General features: G+C 44.4%; 1 protein-coding gene across 1 annotated transcript in view; it reads left to right on the top strand.

The window, feature by feature from the left end:
* Positions 1-23,536, top strand: part of SYNE1 (spectrin repeat containing nuclear envelope protein 1) — a 2,361,447-nt gene that overhangs the window by 524,171 nt on the left and 1,813,740 nt on the right. Inside the window, exons 11-13 of the mRNA XM_078648775.1 lie at positions 4,960-5,097; positions 13,000-13,164; positions 20,440-20,552. Coding sequence (XP_078504901.1) covers positions 4,960-5,097; positions 13,000-13,164; positions 20,440-20,552 — 416 coding nt within the window. The remainder of the gene's footprint in view (positions 1-4,959; positions 5,098-12,999; positions 13,165-20,439; positions 20,553-23,536) is intronic.

Raw genomic sequence — 23,536 nt, 5'->3', positions numbered from 1 at the left:
GGTGGCCTCCTCACCCCCCCCCCCTGCTCTTACATGCAGCTGCGTGGGGTGGCAAAACACAGCAAACACTGAAAAAACAGCACCCCCCCACCGCACACGCTCTTATAGCCCCCGCAGGGCAGCAAAGGCTGAGACCGCCACAGGCAAAAGGCCTAGCTACGCCACTGACAGTATATGAGCATTTTGGGTCTTGTTTTTCTATATACTCTCCATAATGCAATCTATTTTTGGTATAGCAAAAACAAGCAAGAATGTTGATTTTGTTAATAGTAGTGCCCTAGTGAATGATAAATTATATTTTATCAATACTTTCTCTTTGTGAAGGCATTTGTTGCAAAGAATTGGAAGCAACCATGTTGACACCTTCATAGAAAAAATCTCTCACTGGACCGAGCTGTCATTAACATTCAATGGTATCTTTCCTTGAAATGGTGGCCTGTTTAGAGACAGTCTAAGGTCAAAGTTGCACGAATAATTAAAAGCATGGCAAACATTACAAGATAAAAGAACGAAAAAGAAAAAAAAAAAGAATACAATACCAATGAAAAGAGTAACCATAAACAAGGATTAATAAACATCATTACATCATTAAAAATGTGTAGCATGGCAGTTGAAGAGTACCCATTCAAATTCACAGCAGCCAGAAGGCACCAGTGGGCTTACACAAGTACAAATTGACATGATTTGCAGATCTACGCCTTCCACAAAAGGGAAGAACACTCATCCTACAAATACCATTCTTAAAGTGCAAAATGTGCTTATACTTATTGACCACAGGGCCATTAACTCTATAAAATGGGAAACTTGCCAACCCTGGCCCGTGTCCTGTTGCTCTTTAGAATAAATATAAAACTTTTAACTTTCCTTTCACGGAGAGATGCTTTTGAGCATTAATGAGGCAATTGCTATGAACTTAGTGAATCTAGCACTCAAGTGGCACGAGTGGCCTTTCAGCCATTCAATAACCTCAGTGTTACATGCACTGATAATACATTTCCTAAAAATTGGAAAAAGATAATATCGTCTAATTGGGGATAAAAAGGAACAGACACAAAAAATATGTAAGAGTGATTCCTCACTAAAATCCCAGTACCTACATGAAGTGTCCTGAGTGGCAGTCAAGCGACTATACTTATATGCTTTGAGTGGTATTCGGACGGTTCTCAAGCGCAACAGTTGTAGCTTCACCTTAAATTTGATAGGGAGTGATGAGTACGCTGGCTGTGTCATTGGCTGATAACAGGCAGTTCTAAATCTGAAAGCTTCTTGTAGTTTATGATGCTTAAATCCGCATGAGCTGATAAAACCCCCCCTTGCTTCATCTGTAGCTTTGAAATAATTTTCGGGGGCAGTGCAGTCTTCATAAGGTCGCGGCATCAAGTCGATCCACAGCTTCCTGGGCAAGCGTGTGGAGATTTGATTTCGGATCCTGTGTAATGTCTCACAAAATACTTTTCAATGATCCCTGCTCAGCCATTGCAAACTTAGAGGACATAGACAGGAAGCTGGCATGCCAAATTAAACTCCGAGCGAATATCTGGTTGAACCGTACAGGCCAGTAAATTGAAAAAACGTCCGTAGCATAGGCATTGGGCCTGGTCAAGCCATCTTGAAATATGACTTAAGCACACAAATGCTCTATATGCAAGTGTCATTATCAGAAAAACAGTGGTTCTTATTAGAAAAGTCCACATTCTCAAGCAGACCAATTATACGACCCCTTGCAATAGATACATTATCCATTTGGTTGTTTGTTACAGTTTGGAAACGTGTTCTTATTTGTATTGATTGTATAATTGTATTGTTCTTCATGGTTTGTTTTTTGGGGCCATTTCACATGAGACACTATGCACATTATGCATTTGCATTCATGAAAAATACAGTTTATTATTCTTTTGTCACAATCAGTGGATGACTACTTTGTGTCTCTTGTCCTATTTCCATTCTTTAACAGTCTTATTGTGTGATTGTCCTAATCCTTGCATCAAGTATACATTTACAATTCTAATAGGAACCACTGTTTTTCTGATAATGTTTAAATGCCCTATGTCTTTTTGAGTAGAGTTGTTTTTGGGTTTTGTTAGAAAACCATACGCAAATGTTGGCATCAATTTGCTTTCCATGGCTTTGCAGATAGATGTCATGTCCAACCCGGGAAGATTTTGGGGATGGCACTGAAAGGCAAAAGTAGGAGCCTTTGCAGATGCCGTTAGATCCTCGATATGCGCAGTTGGAAGGCCACATTTGCTAATACAAACTCCTAAGTACTTAATGCTAGGATGCTCTTTCAATCTTCTGGGCATCTATAAACCAAGCACCTTTTTTGGCTATATTATTCCCAAAGATTAAGATCTTATTTATTGAGGTATTAATACTGAGTATGTTTGTCTTGCAAAATTCGGCCAGGCATGTCATTGGAGACCAATTGCAGTTTGATCCATAAGTATTGTATCATCAGTGTATTGTAAGATATTCACCCTCTTTCTTTGGAGTTTTGGTGGATAGCAGTTTATTGTGCCAAAGAGGTCGCTCAGGCGCTCAAGATACAAATTGAAAAGTAAGGGGGACAAAATACAACCTTGCTTAAGGACCCAGATGGTATGAATCTTGACTGAGTAGGTTCATTTGCTAGGCATTCGTACTTGGGCCCAAGTATTAGCATACAGACTGCTAATCACCACCAATAGGCGTGATGGGATACCCCATATGGCCAAGTTGGCCCAAAGCAGGTTTCTGTCCATTTGTCAAAAGCTGTTGCAAAGTCGATAAATGCACAATAAAGCTGACCAGCTCGTCTTTTAGTTGTATTATTGATTAAGATTGACATACATAAAAGATTGGTCTTGGTGCCCTGCCCCTTTTAGAATCCAGTCTGTCTGATACAGTCTAAGGATTCCTAAATTAGGGGTATTTTCATAGCAGTGGTTAAGTTAGCCAATGAATGAGCTGCCCTCATCACTGGTCATTAGATCACAATATGAACTTCAAAGGCCTGCTGTGTCCTAAAAAGAAAAACACGTTTTCATCAAACCGTGTTGAGATTATTTAGACTTTTACCAGTGTTTTTATGAAAAAATGCAATACAGGGTAGAGGAGCATATTATACAAATCACATCTGTGTAGTGTTGGTAGCAAACTATGTGAAGTAACAGACTTAGATTTTTACCAAAGCTTGATATTTAGTTACTTCTGTTTCTGGAAAAAGCTCTTATCTTTTTGTTGTACATTGTAGCAATTGACTCATAGCACTACATATGCTTCTAAAGTAAGATGCAGTGAAACTTTTTTTTATTAGTTACTATGTCCACTTAATAAAATAGGTTTAATTTAATATATTTATATTTATTAACAACCAATGAGTACCCTGTACCTTTACTCTTGGTTGGAAATCTAGGGTATGTTACTGACCTCAATTCCAAAATCCCTGTTGAGTGTTTTTTTAGTGACCCTCACACAACTTATTGGTGCCATGCTTCATCACCAGGTCTCATCTTGGTTTCTATAAACCAGAATGTGCTCCACCATATTTCAGGGAGCGCTTGAGATATTTTCTCTGATGGGGGTCGATATTTCCAAATTGTTGTTATTTTACACGAACTGTGGCTGAACATCCCAATTTTTATTCCAACTGTAATAATTATGTGATTCTGATAGTGGACTCAAACTTCATAACATCTCTTTTGAGCTGTCCCTCAACTGCTTTACTTAGCCTCCAGGAGAATCAAGGAGGCTCATGATGTCAGCGTTGATCCTCAAACTGTGTAACGGGCTCATGGTTATCAGTGAATTCGCCAATCTCACCTTTATAATTGCTAAGTTGTCCCTACAGCAGCAATGTTTTGTGAAGCATTTGATTGGCATAGGATGAGATAAAATGATTCAGTTTCATGGGCACTTATTTACATTCAAGGTGAGATTTGGTGCTTACAAGTGAGGTCTCTCATATTGTTTGAGGCCAGGTTTTTCCTGAAACTAACGGAGTACTTTGGGGCATATTATCAAGGGGGGCGATAGGCAATTTTCGCTGCTTTAGCTGCCGTTTTCGGCCGCTAAGCGGAGATAATACTTTCGCCCTATTAGCAAGCTGTCGCTAACAGCAGTTAGCTTGTAGGCGATAGCGAGCGGTTTGGGGCCCGCTTTGCATTTCGGCGATATTTATCGCTAATGACATGCAAAGTGGGCGTACCCAACCTGTTAGCGACTGAAAGCAGCCGCTAACATCGCTATCGCCTATTACCAACACAGGCGTAGCGATGGAAATATTTTCGCTAAGCGCGAATATATCCAAAAACTAACACCTGCTCAGACCAGTTCTTAGCCATTATATCCAATGGGAGGTGGATATAATGGCCAAGACCCTGTTAGCGATAATGCATGAATAACGCTGTATTCTCAGCGATATTCATGGATTCTGCCGCTGGGGATTTTATCGCTTTTGACATAAACGTTGCTAATAGCACGTGATCTCAGCGATAAAATCCCGTGATGCGCGGCGATAAAAAAATTGCCGCTAACCCTACTTAGCGATAAATATCGCTATTTGTTGGTAATATGCCCCCTAGTGCTTTAAGAGATGGTGCATAAAAGGAAGAAGTAAGTCTGAGAATAGACAGCTTTGACATGCCAAAATGTGCATCTCCTTCTTGTTGACTTCCATGATCACTCCTCTGTGATACAAAATAGGTATTCATTTCATGTAAATAACACAATTTTGACTTATTTTTCAGCAACTGTGCAATTTTTTACAAATATCTCATTTATCCAAGATCCTTTTACTTACTGTATTTCTTAATAGAGCCAATTTGTGAAATCTATACTGAATAGCGGCAGACAATTTTCCTGTCAGTAAATACAAGGGGCTTCTATTTAAATAAGAGGATGTCATTCAAAAGTGAATGCGCGTAACGTATTAAAAATGATTTCACTTGTGAATGATTGAACTTTTCTTTTCTTGTGAAGCTGTTCAAGCAGAATCGAGCACAGTACGAAATGAAGAGAAAGCAGATTGATGTTGTAATCCAGCCTTTGCGGAAGGATGGGAAATTGTCACTTGATCAAGCCCTAGTGAAGCAAGCTTGGGAAAGAGTATCTTCCAGGGTAGGTGGATACATGTATTACCTTTACTCCAAAATAATGCTCCCACTGTGTTTTTTCCCATGAAATAAATTGTCTAGAACTTAAAGCTTAGGATGTTATTCAGAGTAGTTGCTTTGTGGATTATGGTTATAATACTCAGAGTTATTTTGCACAAATGCTGAAGCACATCCAAAAATTAGTCTAAATCGGCATCACAGGCATTAACCAGCATAGTAGAAAAGAGGAAGTCCATAAGTCGATCTCAATTTCCTTCTGTGTATCCTTTATTCCATATCAACAATTCCAATACAAGAGAAACAGGCAGCCAACGCAAGTTTCATCCTAAAGGACTTTCTCAAGGCTAGAAACACTAGAAGAGCACGTGGTATTTTCAGAGTCAGTTTTTTCGAAATGCGATCCCACTCGTATAAGCAATAAAAACCTGTAGTATTGGGAATCGGTGCGTAGCCGCTCCCGCTGTCTTAATTTCGCTTAAACAAGCCTTGATAAGCCTGTAACGGTGACCAGATCCGAATATGTTATCCTCCGTAACACCACAAAATAAATTGTTTAGAACTTAAAGCTTGGGATGTGATGCGGAGTAGCTGCTTTGTGGATTACAGTTATAATGCTCAAAGTTCCATGCATAAATGCAATTAAGCTAGCAATAGTCTTTAACTATTGTCCTGGGAAGAAAGTTCAGACTGCAGCTCTTGCAAACATATATTTTTAAGGAACTAATGTTAGGTAAAGATGACATATCAAAGAATGTAAAATGCAGTTCTGCCTGTGCCATTGAAAGGAATTGAAATTGTGATCCTCTTTACAGATTACCAGACATAGGTGTGACGCATCCAGCATTTCAAATCGTGTCTTACCTAATTGCAATTCATGTCTTACCTAGGTTTTCTTGTACCATTTATAGTCTTTTTTCATCCACTAGCTCATAAAAACCCTACAATTTACTGCAATTATAAGTGTTTTGATAGAAACCAATAAGCATCCTGCATCAGCTTGCATTGCATTGCTAAATATCATGATGTATACACCAGGTTTACAAAGATAGGATACATTAGGATTTGTGTTTTGTTTGTGGTATCCTCTGATATCTTGTCCGCATGAAAATATAATACAGTTCCCAGTGTTCCATGTTTAAATCTATCCTAGACTGACTCCACCTTTTATTCTTCTGAAGTAGAATGATAGGAAGAGAAAACAAGCATTTGCAATGCAATAGGTCTCGCATTAATTAGGTTTGAGCTATTGGCACTGCTAAATATTTCAACACCAATTGCAACAAAAGTCTATAAATTGTAGGCCAAAAAAAGTGTCTTTATTTTTGTAGCAATGGAGGCATGCTGCGCTTTAGTTGAATATGTTTAAAATTATAGTGCGCCATACTGCGATTGCTACAATAGTTAATTGTGGATGCGTTAACAATTGATGTGTGCACTGATGGCTGGTGGTGTGTGTGCCTGTAGAAATTGTGCACTGATGGTTGGCGGTGTGTGTGCCTGGTGGAAGTGTGCACTGCTGGCTGGTGGTGTGTGTGCCTGGTGGAAGCGTGCAATGACGGCTGGTGGTGTGTGTGCCTGGTGAAAGCGTGCACTGACGGCTGGTGGTGTGTGCCTGTTGAAAGCGTGCACTGATGGCTGGTGGTGTGTGCCTGGTGAAAGCGTGCACTGACGGCTGGTGGTGTGTGGGCCTGGTGAAAGCGTGCAATGACGGTTGGTGGTGTGTGTGTGCCTGGTGAAAGTGTGCACTGACGGCTGGTGGTGTGTGCCAGGTGAAAACGTGCACTGATGGCTGGTGGTGTGTGTGCCTGGTGAAAGCATGCACTGACGCGTGGTGGTGTGTGCCTGGTGAAAGCGTGCACTGACGGCTGGTGGTGTGTGTGTGCCTGGTGAAAGCGTGCATTGACGTCTGTTGGTGTGCCTGGTGGAAGCGTGCACTGATTGCTGGTGGTGTTTGTGCCCGGTGAAAGTGTGCACTGACGGCTGGTGGTGTTTGCTAATGCCTGTTTTAATTGCTGGTTAAGTCAAGGATGATGGGGGCAGAGGAGGCAAAGAGCTTTTTACTTCATTTGAGGGAAGCTTTTTCCTGCTCCTTACATGGTGTTGTATGCAGGCGGACGGGCTGGGGTAAAGCATGTCAGCTTCATTAGGCTCCTGGTCTGGTTTATCAGATCCAGAGTGGATAGTTCCGCGACCAGAGAAACCCCAAATCTTGGGTGTATTTCTCTCTTGGCAACTCGTTACAAGGGCTAAAGTAAGCTACTGTACGCAAGACATCACAGGGAGTGAAAAATTCCTAGCACACGACTGAAGGATGGTTAATGCACCCACTGGGCAGAAACTGAAAATCCCCTTCTTATATAGTGCACTGCTAGCACCATGTGTTTGTTTCTGACAAAATTAAACACTCTGGAAACAAATATCTCAAGAATGGGAAACAAAAAATACTGGTGAGCAAAATCGTGAGGAGTAAATGGTTTAAAGGAACAATGACAATGCTGAAGGTAACTACACAGTAAGGAAAGGGTTACATTTAAAAGGTAAATGGAGAGGGTTGGTTTAAATGAAAAAGGTTGAAGGAATCCTCCCGGGTAAATTTAAAAACAAATACTCATTTGCATTTTAAATAACAAGCATTTGCATCACAGGGGCAACGGAGAGAGGACGTGAGAGCAAACCAAATGAGAAGCCTGATAAGATTTATGGCCCTCTGAGGGAGATAAACTACGCGGCCTGGGGATATTGTGAGGTCTGGCATGCAGGGGCCCAGAAGAGAGACTCCGGAGGTGAAGCTCTGCATAATTTAAGTGAATACCCTTGTCCTGTGCTGGCACAGTGCTCAGGGAAACGGAGATTAACACCTATAAACATAGTTGATACATATGGCAAGACGGTGTGGCATAACATGCAAAGTTGTGAACGTGGTTCGAGTCTCCGCGCACACTGTGCCTTCCCTAAAAAATGCATACATGTCATGTATTAAAAGTTTTGTAAACAAAATAGCGATACCCTGCTATTTATTAGTGCCTTTGTATGATTTAAAAGGGTACAGCAAGTGGATGCAGTGGCGTGAGAATACTTAATGACAAATGAAAACAAGTGCTTGTGTTTTCAGGTGATCCTAGTACGTTGAATCAATTAACGAGGATCAGCTGAAAACAAACGTGCTAATTAACCACACTCACGTTTAACCCCTATCTACAGCTCTTATACTGGGGAATGACTATCTTACCTGAGTCCCAGGTATGTTCTCCGTCTCACAAAGAAAGGGGAACTGCGCATACACACCACATCACGTCTAGAAAACATTCATGCTTCTGGTGCAAGTGTGAGCCATAAAAATCCATCCACGACTGATTGACTTCAGCACCCGAATGACACAGGGCATATTTGTTTAGGTGACTTTATAGCGCAGCGCATGTGCTGCGATGCTAGCGAGACCTGCAAAGAGATATGTGACCAGCTACCTTTAAACAAAATCAACTCTCACTTGTCTGTAGTGCAGCCCATGTGTTACACGGTAAGAGCAGCTCTCTGGTAAAGGTGTACACCAAAATACTTCCTGCGTGACCAAGTGCTCCCCGCTGTTAAGCGTGCTCGGTGCTTTATTGCATCATCAGGGTATGACGCGATGTAGAAATGGAACTAAATGATGATATGTCAACAAGGATTTGCATTTCGCTGATTGCCATTAGTATACTATTTCTCTTTTCTACCGCAGAGCCATAGAAGGGCTAAAGTGAAGTTAGTGTAATGCTGTACACAGTAATTGTATTTAATTGATATTTGTATAGTTCTTACCACCCCTGACGAGGCATCTGAGTGCGTTTCGGTGAGTAGAACGCTACTTCAGAAACCAAAAACCAAACAGGATTAGTGGTGGCTTAGTATGGGGGGAATATGTGTTAGCTGCAAATTTACAACAAATATTTGGAAAGTTCAAGAGTGGCATACAATGCTGAAATAAAGAATTAGGCTACAAGACATCGCCTATCATCCCCTTCGCCTGTAACTGAACCCTAAAATCATTCTGGAATCGAGGTTTCTGTGAGTCAGGCGCTTCTCACCCTTCCAATGAAAACATCTGCTGGGCCCAGCCGCAGCAGCAATAAGCTGTTTCTGCCGCCCGGCGTTCAACTGAGAGCAGATTAACAACTCTTCCCGGCCAAGAGGTGACCCGGCAGTAACAGGAAAAGGCGATCAAGGGTTGAGACCGGTTCAGAGATGGTATGGATCCATATCCGAAATCAAGTCAGTGTGGGGCGTGTATGAAGGGGCCTCCTGAGGACTCACTAATGCAGGCTTCTTTGTACGACATAATGTACCCCAGCGAGACCTAGCTATCATCACATTCATGCTTCTGGTGCAAGTGTGAGCCACAAAAATCCATCCACGACTGATTGACTCCAGCACACTAATGACACAGGGCATATTTGTTTAGGTGATTGTATAGCCCAGCGCATGCGCTGCAATGCTACAGAGACCTAAAAAGAGATGTGTGGCCAGCTACCTTTAATAACAAGATAGAAAGGGAGGAGCCACTGGGGGCTTAAAAAAAGCTGAGCAGGACATGTAAGGGTGGGGGCTGGAGTAAATTAACCTGGGGCAATACATAGAGCAAGGGAAAGGGATGAGTGCTGAAAGCAAAAGAAAAAAAAAAGCCAAGAAAGTGAAAGTGATCCGACGAAGGCAGAGGGGAAAGCATGGTAAATAATAAGCTCTTGGCATTGCTGTGGCGGGTGCGGGGGAGCGCATTCCTTTGAAGTCTGTTGGGGAGGGGGCGGGGAGCGGATTCCTTTGAAGTCTGATGCCGAGGCTCAGACAAATGGTATGGTGTGCGATGTGCGATGTGGCTGGCGATGTGCACGCGCCTGGCTCACATGAACTGTACCTAATCCGCAGTTTGGGTAGACTTTTGAAAGCCTTACTATAATCTCGCCAAACATGCATTGCCACAGCAATGCTGTAGATGAGACCTAAAAATTGAGTGAGATGAGGTTTTTGCTCAAAAACAAAAATGGAGAGAAAACACAGAAGTGAAGTATCCATAAGTGATGAAATATTAATCACTTAAATCCTCATCCAGAGAATAGGTTTTATTTAGCGTAGGGAGATAATTTAATGTCAGACACCTTGCAATAACGTGTGGACTTATTGTTCTTCTTTTGTTGATAAAAATATAAAGCTACAGTACAGAGGTGTGTCTGTGATTTGACTGCTCTAGAAATGCTGTGCCTTTCTTGATTTTGCCTGAGCACAAAATGGTCCCTGGGTTAGTAATATCAATCATAAATTAAGCAACCAAATGGTTTCTTTCATTTTTCTCATTAAATGAAGCTTGCATAAAAACATCGGTATTCCAGGTGTGCCCCACTTGAATATAGCACCTTACATCGCATGCGTTTACAACGCATGTGATTACAACGCATGCGATTACAACTCAGTCGTTACAACGACCGCATTGTTACATCGCAGTACATTACAACGCAAGTCATTACATCAACTTGTGGTAGGGGGCGCGCTGGACTTAGGAGTAGTATAATTTACTATTCCAACTCCAGTGTGCGCAACAGTAGGGAAGGTTTTGGAATAGTAAATTATACTATTCCTTAGGTTAGCGCGCTCCCTACAGCAAGTCGATGTAACGACTTGCATTGTAATGTAATGCAATGTAACAACAAGGTTGTTGTAACGACCGTGTTGTAATCGCATGTGTTGTAACCCATGCGATGTAATGGCCTTTTCCCGCCCAGCTCAAACTTATAGTATGTGTCAGTACCTCACACTATATTTGTACAATATATCCATACTAAGCCCCTTCCTGAGCTTCAAAGGGTAGCCTGAGGAGGTCTGTGCCCAGCCCCTTGCTGACTTCAGAAGAAGCCTATCCTGTCACTGGCAAATGTAGATCACACTTGGGCCTGTCTACTCTTTGTTTCACGGGACAGACTGGAGCCAATCTCAGGGAAAAAGGAAGACTTACCAGAACCAGTTTTGGTGTAAGATAAGGGAGTGACCCCCACACTCAGGATGGCACTGTGCATAAAAGTGGCACTCCAAGAACCTAAATTCAGAACACACCTGGACCTGAGAAGGTTCAGAAGAAGGACTTGCCTGCTGTCTGAAGGCGGAAGATTGGACCTGCTTTCTTTGAACAGATGATCCCAAAAGCGACTCCAAGTGTGCGGCTCCCCTACCCAAGCCTCATTAGCCCCCGTAGACCCCATCCACCAGGGTGGTATTTTTTTAAGGGGATTGGGGCTAGTGCTCCTCATCTTCGAGCCATATTAAGCACTAGGAACATATCTCCTAGGGCCATATCTATTTAAAGGGGAGGGGGAAGCCTATTATGGTCCCAGAGACCACACATTACTTAACACCTTCTATGCTGATGACAAGGTCAGCTCGTCATGCAGTACACTGGACGTGTGCTTATGACGAGCTGACCTTGTCATGAACAATGGGAAATATTGATCTTCAGCGCAGGAGAAAAATCTCCATAGCATTGAAGGTGTTAAGGGTGGGTGCATCAGTGCCCACCCAAGGCATCCACCATGAAAGATGGTGGGGGCTGCAGGGGGAGTCCAAGGCCCCCTTCGGCCACAGCCGTTGCCCTACATGTTGCTGGAGTCAGCATTGCTTCCTTCTGCAGGTAGCAGCTGTTTATGCTTCTCCCTCCGGGCCTGAGCAATCTGTTGATCATTTTCCCTGCCCGCACTGATTCGGGCAGTGAAACAGATCACAAGCTAGCAGGTGCATTTTTTAAAGCTCCTGCCCGCTGGGAGCAGACTTTGTGTTTGCTCCCATTTGGCGGGAAATTTATCAATTCTCCTGCAGATGGAAGCAAACACAAGTTTCCCTGCCTGCACCAGTGCGGGCAGAGAAACTGCTGCATTCTAGAAGTTGGCTCCCCAAGACACAGCAAGGGAGCCAGCCCAAGAAGATGGATCCCTGGGGCCAATAAATGCTCAGGGAGAGGGCCCCCTCCCTTTTAATTGAGTAATGGCCCTAGAGGATGGGGTCCTCAAGCCATTTAAAGGGTCACAGGCACACATTCCCCTTCCCCTTAAAGTATGTTTTGGGGCCTAGGGGCTGGGTTCTCTGGAGCTGAATACGGCTTAGAGAGAGGAGCCATTTATCCCCTCTCCTTAACAATTACTTTTTTAGAACTGAAGACCGAGTCCTACCTCCTAAGATGGCTGCCACCACTTCCTGGTTGAGGTGGTGACAGCCAATCAGATTGAGTTTGAGATCTGTCGGCTCTGCAGATCCTCCGCGGTGTGATATATACAATTTTTTTAACCTTAATTTCTCCAAAACTACTGAATTGATTGAAACACTATTTCTGGACCAGGATTTAGCTTTCTGCCAAATTTGGTGTTAATCTGTTCAGCAGTTTGAGTTGTAGCTGTGCCTAAAGTTCCTACAGAAAAATGAATGGGAAAAATACGTTTTGGGACTCCTCCCCAGTTTCTCTGCCCCCACTTGATGAATCAGCCCAAAACTTTTGGTACACGAAATAATTGAAAAGTAGCCTATTTTTGGAAAGTTTATTGGGTATTCATCTAGGAGGGACAAGATAGATAGATTGCTAAATAGATAGCTAGATTGCTAGATAGATAGACAGATAGATAGATAGATAGATAGATAGATAGATAGATAGATAGATAGATAGATAGATAGATAGATAGATAGATAGATAGATAGATAGATAGATAGATTGATATGTGTGTGTTTACCCTATTGGCTTTTGGGGGACACTATAAACCACCTAACTTCCTCCTTTTACTGTTTGACAGATTCTCATATGGCATCCTCACTTCCAATACACTTTATTGAAAATGAATTTGTGGGGACGGTTAACTTGCTTTGAAAGAAACAAAATTAATTATTGTATTGTCTGTTTCAGCTCACTGATTGGCACATACTTCTGGACAAATCTCTTCCGGCTCCCTTGGGCACGATAGGCACTTGGCTGTTCAGGGCTGAGGCTGCGCTGCGGGAGGAAGTGATTGCTCAGCAAGCCCATGAGGAGACCGCAAACATGATCCATCGCAAGCTGGAGCAACACAAGGTAACGCAGCAAGGATACTTTTATACCTGGAACATGATCAGGGTTGGTCTGACACCTACAAGCTGTATGACAAATACATTAAGCAATTTTCTTGTGATCCTTACATCCACAGTGGGCATCAAAAAGTCCTTCTTGCAAAAATACCAAACTAAAATGAAAAGTATTTAATAAAAGGAATCTGATAAATGCTGTATTGGATTGCTGATTTGAATCATGGCTTTGGTTGAGTCCCCATGCTTTCCTGTAATACCTCTAAAAATATACATGTTAAGAAAAATACAGAAAGTTAATTGGCGACCACTTTTTAAAATACTTTCACCTGGTTCAAGTTTTATAAAAATACATATTTACAGCATTAAATGGATTAGGTAGTTACTCCATTAGTAAGTAGTAATAGTAATAGCTTTGTGTGATACATGAGCATATTATATTCATGTATTTATTAGGAAGCTTAATATTGCTTCATTTGTAACCTTTCATTCAAGTCAGAGCACAAAAAACTATAGAAATATCACACAATAGAGGGAAAAGGCAGTGTAGGGGGAGGACCCATAGCTGATGTTCTCTAGTCATAGTTCTTTGTAGCTCGTGTTGTCCTGAGAAATCCTCTAGAATTTGAGTTTGAATCGTCCAGTTATCAGGAGTTTCATTAAATTTCTATAGCTAAGTTCAAGGCACAAGGAGTGATTGAGAGTATGCTATGGTTTTAGACTTTGCTTAATTTGTTACATAATGAGTGCCAGTGCCCAAAACACTGCTCAAAAGACAGCAGCCGGTACTATTAAATGCAAATGTCCCTGCGCCGAATACCAAGTCTATGTACTCCTAAATCCACCTGCCAGTCCCTCCCTGCCCCATTAGGTCACTCTTGCCACCTCCTGCTCTCTCCTTTGTTGGCAGTTTTTCCTCCTTTCCTCCTTCTTATTTGCCATCTGTGTGTTTTCTTCTCTCTCGCTTGGGTGGAATGTCTGATGAGGAAAAATAAGTGTTGGTGAGCCCCACCAGCCTCAAAAATGCGTGCAAGTGGACTCCACCAGCCACCACCTTCGCAAATTAAGCAATGGTTTTAGTCCTTGTACTGCCAGGGATCTTCCACCATGTGTCAGCCATTTGAACTACTATTGGTGCCAGTGACATAACAATAGCCCCTATGCCCCCGCAGTGCGGGGGCCCGGAGGAGTTTCAGGAGGCCCCCTTCGGCACTGTGCAGGGGGTCTGAGATCTCCTGACTGGGTCCAGACCGTGTTGAAATGCAAGTTTCTTTACGCAACTGATTGGTACAGTAAAGGCCAACACTATTGCCTTTCTTGGAAACATTTTTCACGTCTGTGTTGAGAAGTGACAAAACCTTACCTTGCCAAACTTACTCAGTAAAAATACAATACAGTGTGAATCCACAGTGCAGTTATGAAAACCAGCATGCGAATAGTGCCTGCACAGTGTACATGTGCTCACATGTGTATTAAGTTTTTGTTAAACGGCTTGCATCGATAACACCACTTTTCACCTCTAGGCGGCTCCATGTTGCTCGCTGATGGTGGGCTACATTGCACTGATGGGAAATTAGGACCAACATTAACAAAATGCCATGCTTGGAGATGTTTTTTTTAAAAATGATATCAAATCAATGCACGTGCCTAAATGTGCCCATTTGTTATTTTTCAAACTAAAAATTGAGCCAGACTCACACCTGTGCACACTTTCCTTACTGTCGAAAATTGAACATTTGTGCCAGTAACCAATCCATGCAGACATGTCTTTCATCCGGCAGTCCTACTGATATTCCTATGTATACAATTGTGCATCCTGTGGCTCTCTAGCTCCCTTGTCCTCAGAGGACTTCAGAAATATGGAAAATGGCAGAAGAAGCTCGGGCACGGCCCACATGTCTTTGAACCTCTGACTATTCAACCAGGGCCAGCCGAATTAAAATTGCCCGTGATTAGCCTGCTCCCCATCGCAGTTGAGGTATCAGATGAGGACTAAGCCTTCCACAATCTGAAGACAGGCCTCTGGCTGCACACACACTGCTACCTCCCCTCATGGTAAGCCTGGTGTGGTAAATGAAGAAACAGGGTAGGCCGTGGTAAGATGAAACACCATCAAGGTTTATTCTTAAGGTATTAGCCTCAGGTTACCGGTAAAGTAGGTATAAAGGGAGCCCCACCAGGATCAGCATTCTTCCTGCTCAGCCCAGGCGTTCAACTAACACTCTCTCAAGCCATGCACACACAACATTAAAATTACATCACACTCATTCTGGCTGAGCAGCAGGGGACATAACACTAAGAGGTGGATGCATGGCAAAGATGAATCTACCACATCTAGCATGACCATGTGTACTTGACTTCTTGCATCCACACCCCCACCATACGACCTATCCTCCAGCCTTAGTGTTTGCCTACTACAGTCAGCGATGGTGCCTCAGCGACACAGCAGTCCTTTGTTCACCCTGTCAGGTTTCCTGTTTAGCTGTTGGATCCTATTTTTCCCTCCTTATTTCTTACAACTCTTCCTTTAAGTTGGTAGGACTCACAAATCTTATTTGTTTATGCAAGTGGAGAGGACATAATCACTTGTACCTATGCATGTTTCCCATTAGATCATGAAATTACTCAGCTGACATATGTTTCGCCTCAAGGTGTGAATTGTCTGTTACCCTAAGCGTTCTTGGGCCTCAGTCTGTGCTCCGTTGATTATCACTGTGTTTGTACCACATTCCCCAGAATTGCTAATAAAGTTTGTTACAAAGAAATCTTGCCCATGATTGTTGGCCAGTGCTTTCTGGGTTCAATAAGGTCATGGTTAGGTCCCTGCTTAAGGAGAGTTTGTTGCGTCAAATTGTCCTTATAAATTATAGGCCCTTCCCAAATCTCATATACCCTACTACGTCTTTGGTGAGAGCAGTCACTCAACAACTGCAGTCCTTTGCGGAAAGCAGCAATATCTTCAGCCCCATCAGGCTGGACCTTGTCGAGGTAGGTGCAGTGAGTTATCATCCCATCTGTCAGGGACCATCTGAGAACGATGCTCATGCGGGATTGGCCAGAGCCAGAGATTGGCCAGAGCCTTGTGTTGTTGAACCACGTGGGGAGCCTTAGATATGGTAAATGACAGCGGTTCAATTCACATCACTGTAGAGCTCTATTTTCGCCATCTCACTCCTGTATTTTATGGTAATCACTTAATAAAGCTGCCATTCTATCCTTTTGATAACTCGGCTACAGGTCCCCGACTTAACAAAATTCCATTAACTACTCCTCTCACTCAAATAATTTCATCATTTATTTGACACATTTCCCTGTACAAAATAGATTTGTATAACAGTTTGCTTTGAAAAGTGTTCGTTTTTTCTCTGTTCCATATTTGTAAAAGGCACTAGCAAAGTTGTACACCCTATCGTATAGTTTTCTTATGGTCCTCTGCTGGAAGAGAGGTAAGCAAGAACCTCTTAGGCTAGGTACACACTATCTCCTCTGTGCAGTCTCGGATCCCTCACTTAGCTTCCTTGTCCTGAAACCTTTCAACACGATGAAAATGGTGAAATCTGAATAAATAAACAACAGCGGGTTCCCACCTTTGTAGCATTTCAGGGTCTCTTTATCCTAAAACTTCTTTCCATGACCAAAGGCAGCCTCTCCACCTCACAGGTCTCACCCATCAAGTATAATATGGTCAGTGCTTGCTAAGGACTGTGGGCTGAGACTGTGCATAAGGGCACAAGTCCTTCCAAATAAGTGGATGTATGACGCCATGGAAAGTTACTTTATAAGTTCACGATTTTAGCAGACCCTGGCTTTTATGTTCTTGATTGGATTGGCGCTATCTTCCAGTCTGACATTCTAGTATTCTGTATGTTCACTTATAGAGCTATGTGTCTAGTCACATGAATTTGGTCAGCCATCTCAAATGAAAGTTCCCTGCTTGTTAGAAGTTAACACTGAATCCTGGGCTCGTTATAACAAAGCTCAACGTGGTAAGCAGTGCACAAACACCTGAAATACGTATGTGAATTGATTGTAGGTCACAATTTCAGACTCTGGTATTGTACGGTCAAGGTTTATGCTTCCGAGGTCAATGAAAGTAAAACAGTGCTACGTTGAGTAATGGTTCATGAAACGTGCTTATGATAGTAGCGCTATTTAAAGAACAGTTTTTTTTATGTTTTTAAAATGTGCTATCTAGTGATTGAGAGACAAAACACAGTTCTATGTACCCAGGTCCTCTATCACTAACAATTACCAATGTAAGCTTTCGAGAATGTTCCTTTTTTTGTTGATGTATGCGTGGGGTTCAAGAGATAGTGTAACATCTTTCATTGTATAGATAGTCAAATAATGGGTGTTTCTGTCCACCTTATTGCTTGCTTTAATTACTGGTATAGATATGTTTACCATAGTGGTAAACAAATTCACCCTCTCACCCCAATAGAGAGAAAGTTGTACCCTTTAGCGCCATAAATAAACGTTCATGCAGTACTTAATTTGTAAAAAAAAAAAAAAAGTGCAAGGACTGCAGAATGCACCACCTATTGCCCCATAGCAGTGCTACCAACACAACTACTAACCATCACACTCCTACAAGTGTGACAGGACAGGCTATTCCAGGCCCCCAAAGCTACAAGAATGGCGTGGGTGGCAGTTATTAGTCATTTTAATGCGAATTTAATTAAAAAACAACTGTTAGTGTGCTCATCTCTAAATTGGACAAAGAGCACCGCCATGTGGCAGACTGTCATAAGTGCAGGCGCTGACAATTAAGTACCGGAGCCGAGCACCGGAATCCCCAGCTCAAATTTAGCTCTGCATTCATGAGTTAAATAGGGCAGTTCTTCCTGCAAACATTTGAGTAGGTCCAAGGCACCTCACTTCTTTTTCTTTCTCTGGTATAAAACGGATGAGGCAAGGGAGGATAAAGAAGCCGTTTGAGGTAGCATTGACAATGTTTGCAATTTAATTCAATGTTTTCACGTGGTGATGTGGCATAAGGGGATGCCAATATCTGGCTCACAATAAACAGACTTGTGACCCCTACTTCCAGAGCCATGTGCTAAATTTACGGCGTCCCTTCTCAGAGAATAATGGAGGAATCCTGTTCATTGTCGTCCTCCAACCCCCTGTGTGCTGCGGGGGCTTTCTTAGAAGACTATAGGCCATCCCAGATGTAAGTGAATGTGCAGCAAGGCCTCCTAATTCCAGAGCTCTGACACATTTCTAGAGCTGACCCAAAATTTGCCACTGCTCCCAGACAAAGATAATTAAGTGAGTTAATGGCTGAGTGTAACAGACCCAATATCACACGTGTGAGGAGACTTTTTACGAGCTGTGCATTCTAACTTCCTCGGTGTTAGCAGTGTAGGTCCATGACCCATTTCACATGGTCTCTGTAAGTCTTATACTGCTGTTTATTCTCCAGTCAGGACCCGCCTGCTAAGAGAAGGCACTGAAAGCTTAAAGCCCTTCCTAGCAGAACCATAGTTGACAAACAATTAATCAAAATGTCAAATATCAGCTGCCCTGAACAGGTCGGTGGTAATTGCCCTGCACATGCCAAGAGCACGTAAAGCCTATTGCTCTGCTGAAACTTGATCATTGCAAAAAGAAGGAAGAGTCATAGTGTGGTTAAGAATCTGCCTCTGGAGGACATAGCAAAGAAGTGAGGACCGAACGTGGCAAGAAATGCAGTGATATAAGAAGGAAAACAAAGGAGCGCATGGCTGATGTCATGCTGTAAAAACAGAACCTTGAGAGGTAAGAACATCAAGTAGACTTCCAGAAAATCAAAAGCTTGATCTTGCTTTGCCCTAAGAACTAGTTGTAGGTCCCAAGAGACCTGGAACAGGCCTAACCACAGATCATCCCATGAGAAGATACAGAGTGCAAGGCTCCCATTCCTTCAAACTATGCCAAGGTTCCATTATTGATCACTGAACCCTCCGGGTTAAATCTGCAAGGCCATTACTGAAGCAATCCAATTCAATTTGTAAGATCTGATCATCTTCACTATGCCAGGGCCACAATTCCCGTTCCATATATCAATTCTGAAAGGAGGCGCAATTGTGATCATAATCTTTCGAAATGTCACCCCTACAAAACATATGGAGATGAGCAAACACTGCACAAGAATAAAAAAGCCATAGGGTACACTCCTACTTTTTCAATGACCAGTTTGTCAACCTGAACCTGAGGAGAATAGAAGGCAGCAGAGATATGCGATGCAACTAATGGGAGAACCCATTAGCTCTCCACGTACATCTACCTGATGGGAAACTAAGATATCCTCAGAAAAAAGGGATCACCAATGAACTTGTTCCAACCCATTGGATAAGAAGGAGCAGCTGCTGGATCAGGGGGATTGGGGGAACGGCCTATGGAAGTCAGTGCAGCCAATAACAAAAGAGAGCATCTATGGCTCACGCTATTGGGCAATACTGAGGCAGCACTGCATTGTTCTGGGAGGCAAACAAGTCCATGAGAGGATGCCCGGAATTCATGTGTGGTTCAGATAAAATCTAGGAGGCATGAAGTGGAGTGCATGCGAAGCCCATTTATAGCTCTACCACGGTGGTAGAGAAGTTAAGGGGTTTAGGGGCTGTTTTCTTTTTCCAAAAGAAAGTTAGAGATGACAGTATTGGATGTAGTTCTCGTCATGTGTGGAATGGGATTGAAGAAAAAGCCCGTAGAGATAATGGTTTTCAAAGGGATGATTGAGATTCAAAATCATCATAATTGTGTCTCTAGCGAAATCAGATAAGTTGTGTGATCCTATATTAACATTGTCGTATTTGTGAGATAAGGTTTATCACCTGAGTAATGCATTTGCTGTAAGGGAAATGTAGATTTTACAGTATACTCTAAATATTATATGGGAAACGTTCCAGTAGAGAAAAGGCTGAGGGCACCTCAGAAACAAAACATTCCATCTCACTGCCGTTGGTAGAAATAACGGTGAAACGTGTACTGTTCAAAGGAACATGAGCAGGTCGTGTTCCTTTAAAATTGCTAGGCGATGTAATTGAGGCAGGCAGGCACGTTCTCTCGCTGAAAAGCTGCCATAGTTACTACCTTCTACTGTTCAAGGCACAATGTCACGAGTATTTTGCTGCCACCGTATTTAACATTTTTTGGTAAGAGGAGACAGATACGAAGTCGCCAGATGCAGGAGGGCCAGTGTTTCCAGGAGGCATGCATGGTAAAATGACGCACTATGTTTTAAAGAGGGTAAAACGCCGACCTACTGTAGATGTTTAGTGTCTGAATATTTTTTTCATCACAGGACGTGCTGAAAAGTGTGGACGGGTACAGGAAGGCGTTCTTCGACATCTACAGAACCGGCTCTGTGAATGGATCCCCCCTTCCTGCCGAGCAGCTCGCGGACATGGCAGAAAGGTAAGAGATACGTTTGTAATCTTCAATTTTTGGCGTACAGGTCTCTGAGGTGTGCGGCTGCTGCACGGCGATTCTGGAGGTCCGTATTAAAGTTTTACCTTGGGTCTCACCGTGCCGCGCGCACACGGAATGGAGGATGAAAGGGAGAGCAGATTTTAAGTACGAAATTCTAAGCATATTTATGTCATTTCTTGCTGCGCCCACTGGTGCCAATGCTATTATTATACAGTGCATGGCGAGGCTGCTAGCGTGAAACACTGAGGGGGTGCGTGCTGTCAGATGAATGGGTGAGAGGGGGAGACGTTTGCCGCTGCTGGATGCAATAAAACATATGATTTTGATCGTCGTCACAGCACCCCTCCTTTGAATGACATCAGTTGAGGGCTTGGGAGATCTCGTTCTCGGTGAGTGCTGGGCTCTTCTGCACCTGTTTCTCTGTGCCGCTCGAGTTTACATAAACAATCATTGTCAGCCGTTTGCAAGCAGCCGAGTTCCTTTTGCCAGGGAAATAGCCAGCGCGAGGCCATCGACAGGGAGAAAGACTATTTGACCTCTTCGCCTAAAAATGGGTAACCTGGATCTGCCTTTTTATCCGTTGGTGCTAGTACTTGTTTCATTTACATTTTTTCTGTACACCTTTTTACCATTTAAATTGTTTTGTTCTGTAACTTTCGGTAAAAGGACTACCAGTAATTTTAAGTAATACAAACAAAAGAAAGAAATGGAAGACATAAGGCACGCAAGAATGTCTAGCCACGTTGTCAGAAACAAACAAACCTTGTCATTCACATAAACAGCCTGTATGTATGTGTCTATGTGGTATTTCTGTAGCAAGGGGGGACCCAGGGAGAGCCAGGCGCGAGCTGGTCTTTCCCTGGGTGCGTTCGCGCGAGAATCAGGTAAGCAGGTGGGGTTGATTGGGGGGAGGTAATAAAGGGAAGTCAGGCTGGCGGTTGGGCACGGCGTTAGCGGGAGGCAAGGGAAGGGAGGTTCTTTTTGCGTCGCGCTGTACCTGGTGATTTTTGTTCATGGAGGAGGCGGCGGAGGTGCGGAGGGCCGTGCAGACTCTCTGTGAGGCCGGGCGAGAGGACCTGCTGCGGCCTGGTGTGCCGGCGGTGGCGTGGGTCGGGCTGTCCCGCCCCCCTCGCTGGGCTTCGGAGGGCGTTTCCAGGGCTGTGTCGGCATGTTTGTCCCCGGGCCCAGCGGAGGAGGAGGACGGCGAGGCGGCCATGCCGGCGGACGGGTCTATGCCGGTTCCGCCCCCCGCAGCTGCGGAGCCCCCGCCGTGTGTCCCGGGCGCCCTCCAGCAGGTATGTGCTTTACCGATATTTAGTGCTGGTCTGCGTGGGGCGCCCGGGGGGAGGCGGGGGCGCTCTGTGGGCCGGCAGGCTCAGCGCTCAGGAGGTCTTGCCCCAGGGAAATCTGGGAAGCCACAGGCGGGTCCCAAAGCAAAGCGGGGGCGGAGCCTGGAATTCAAGGGGCATGCACGGTCTCCTTTCCCTGCTGCAGTGCATGTGGTCACACCAGCTTCAGTGTCTGCCTTGCCGGAGGGGGTTTCCCCGTACCTATGGGTCAATGGGCAATGTTACCTGCTCTCCCCTGCCACGCCGGTGCCTGGCCCTGCCCCCCCCACGCTTTTGGCTCCCCTCTACAGGGATGTGCAGATTTTGGGCCACCCACGCCGCGCCGCCTGCCTACCCCCCCACTGGGGCTCCTACCCAGGCTACTGTTTTGGACCCAGCGGGTGATGTACCCCACATCCTACCCCCCCCCTGGCCGCCAAGTCTTCGGCCCCCGATGCGTCTGGCACTCACACTGCGCCCTCACAGCCCCCGGCTCCGGGTGGGTTGGGTCTGGTTCACAGGGGGGCGCCCCTGGTTTCTGGTCAAGCACTATTCCCGGTCCCACGGGGACGGCCAGGTGTCCATCAGGGCGGCCCTGCGACTGGGTCGGGTGGTGTCTCTGGTCTGGCGTCGGTGGTTCGGTCCTCGAGGGGTGCTTGCGATTCCGCTGTAGGGGAGGATGGTTTTGCGAATTCTTCGTTGTCTGGCTTGAGCGGCCGCAGTTTTCAAGCTGCGCCTTCGGCTGGGCGGCTGTTGGCTGGTTCTACGGGCCCGGGAACTGTCCCAACGGCTGTTTCCAGTGGTGGGCTCACAGGGGAGTTATCTGGAGCGGATATCTCTTCTGCAGTTTTGCGTGAGCACAGCTTTCAGAACATTGACTGGCAGTTTTATGATGGGGGACTTGGTGATGGGGCGCTGCCAAGTGGCAGTGCAAAAGTTTCATTTTCTGGGGAAGCTTTCTAGTTGGATGTACAAGATGATGACTTGGAAGGAGGGGAGTTTGAGGGATAAGGGGGTTGGGCTTTTGGCAGCACGGGCCCAGAGGGGTGGGCTGGGGCAACCCCCTGTTTCTAGTATTTTTGCAGGAGTCATGTGCGGCCACGCGGCGGTACGTGAGACAGGGGGAGTAGGCTAGCTGAAATGGATCAGGTGGATGTTCAGCAGAAGTCGGCACAGTTGCCGAGAGGTAAAGATGGTTGGTGGGCCGTGTGGAAACCAAGGGAGAGTCTCCCGGTTAAGAGTACCAGATCGATCGGTACAGGGGATGGGGTTATTGGTGAGCGAGTCGCTCTGGCACCGAGGCTTGAGCGGCCTGTGAGTTTTTGAATGTTTCTGATGTGCAACCTACAAGGGATGTTTCTACAGTTGGGGATGGGGTGGCAGTACTCGCGAGGACTAGACCTTCTACAGTGGATCATGTTGTTTTTTCAGAAGCAGTCGGCAAAGTTGCCAAGAGGTAAGGATGGATGGTGGGCTGTGTGGAAACCAAGGGAGAGTCTCCCCGGTTAAGAGTATAAGATTACTTGGTGCGGGGATGGGATTGTTGGTGAGCGAGTCGCTCTGACACTGAGGCTTGAGCGGCCAGTGGTTTTGAATGTTTCTACTATGCAACCTACGGGGGAAGTTTTCTACAGTTGGGGA

The sequence above is a fragment of the Lissotriton helveticus genome, chromosome 6 (assembly GCF_964261635.1).
Source record: "Lissotriton helveticus chromosome 6, aLisHel1.1, whole genome shotgun sequence".
NCBI lineage: Eukaryota > Metazoa > Chordata > Amphibia > Caudata > Salamandridae > Lissotriton > Lissotriton helveticus.
Note: the sequence above shows the minus strand (reverse complement) of the source record. Positions and strands in the feature narration are given on the sequence as shown.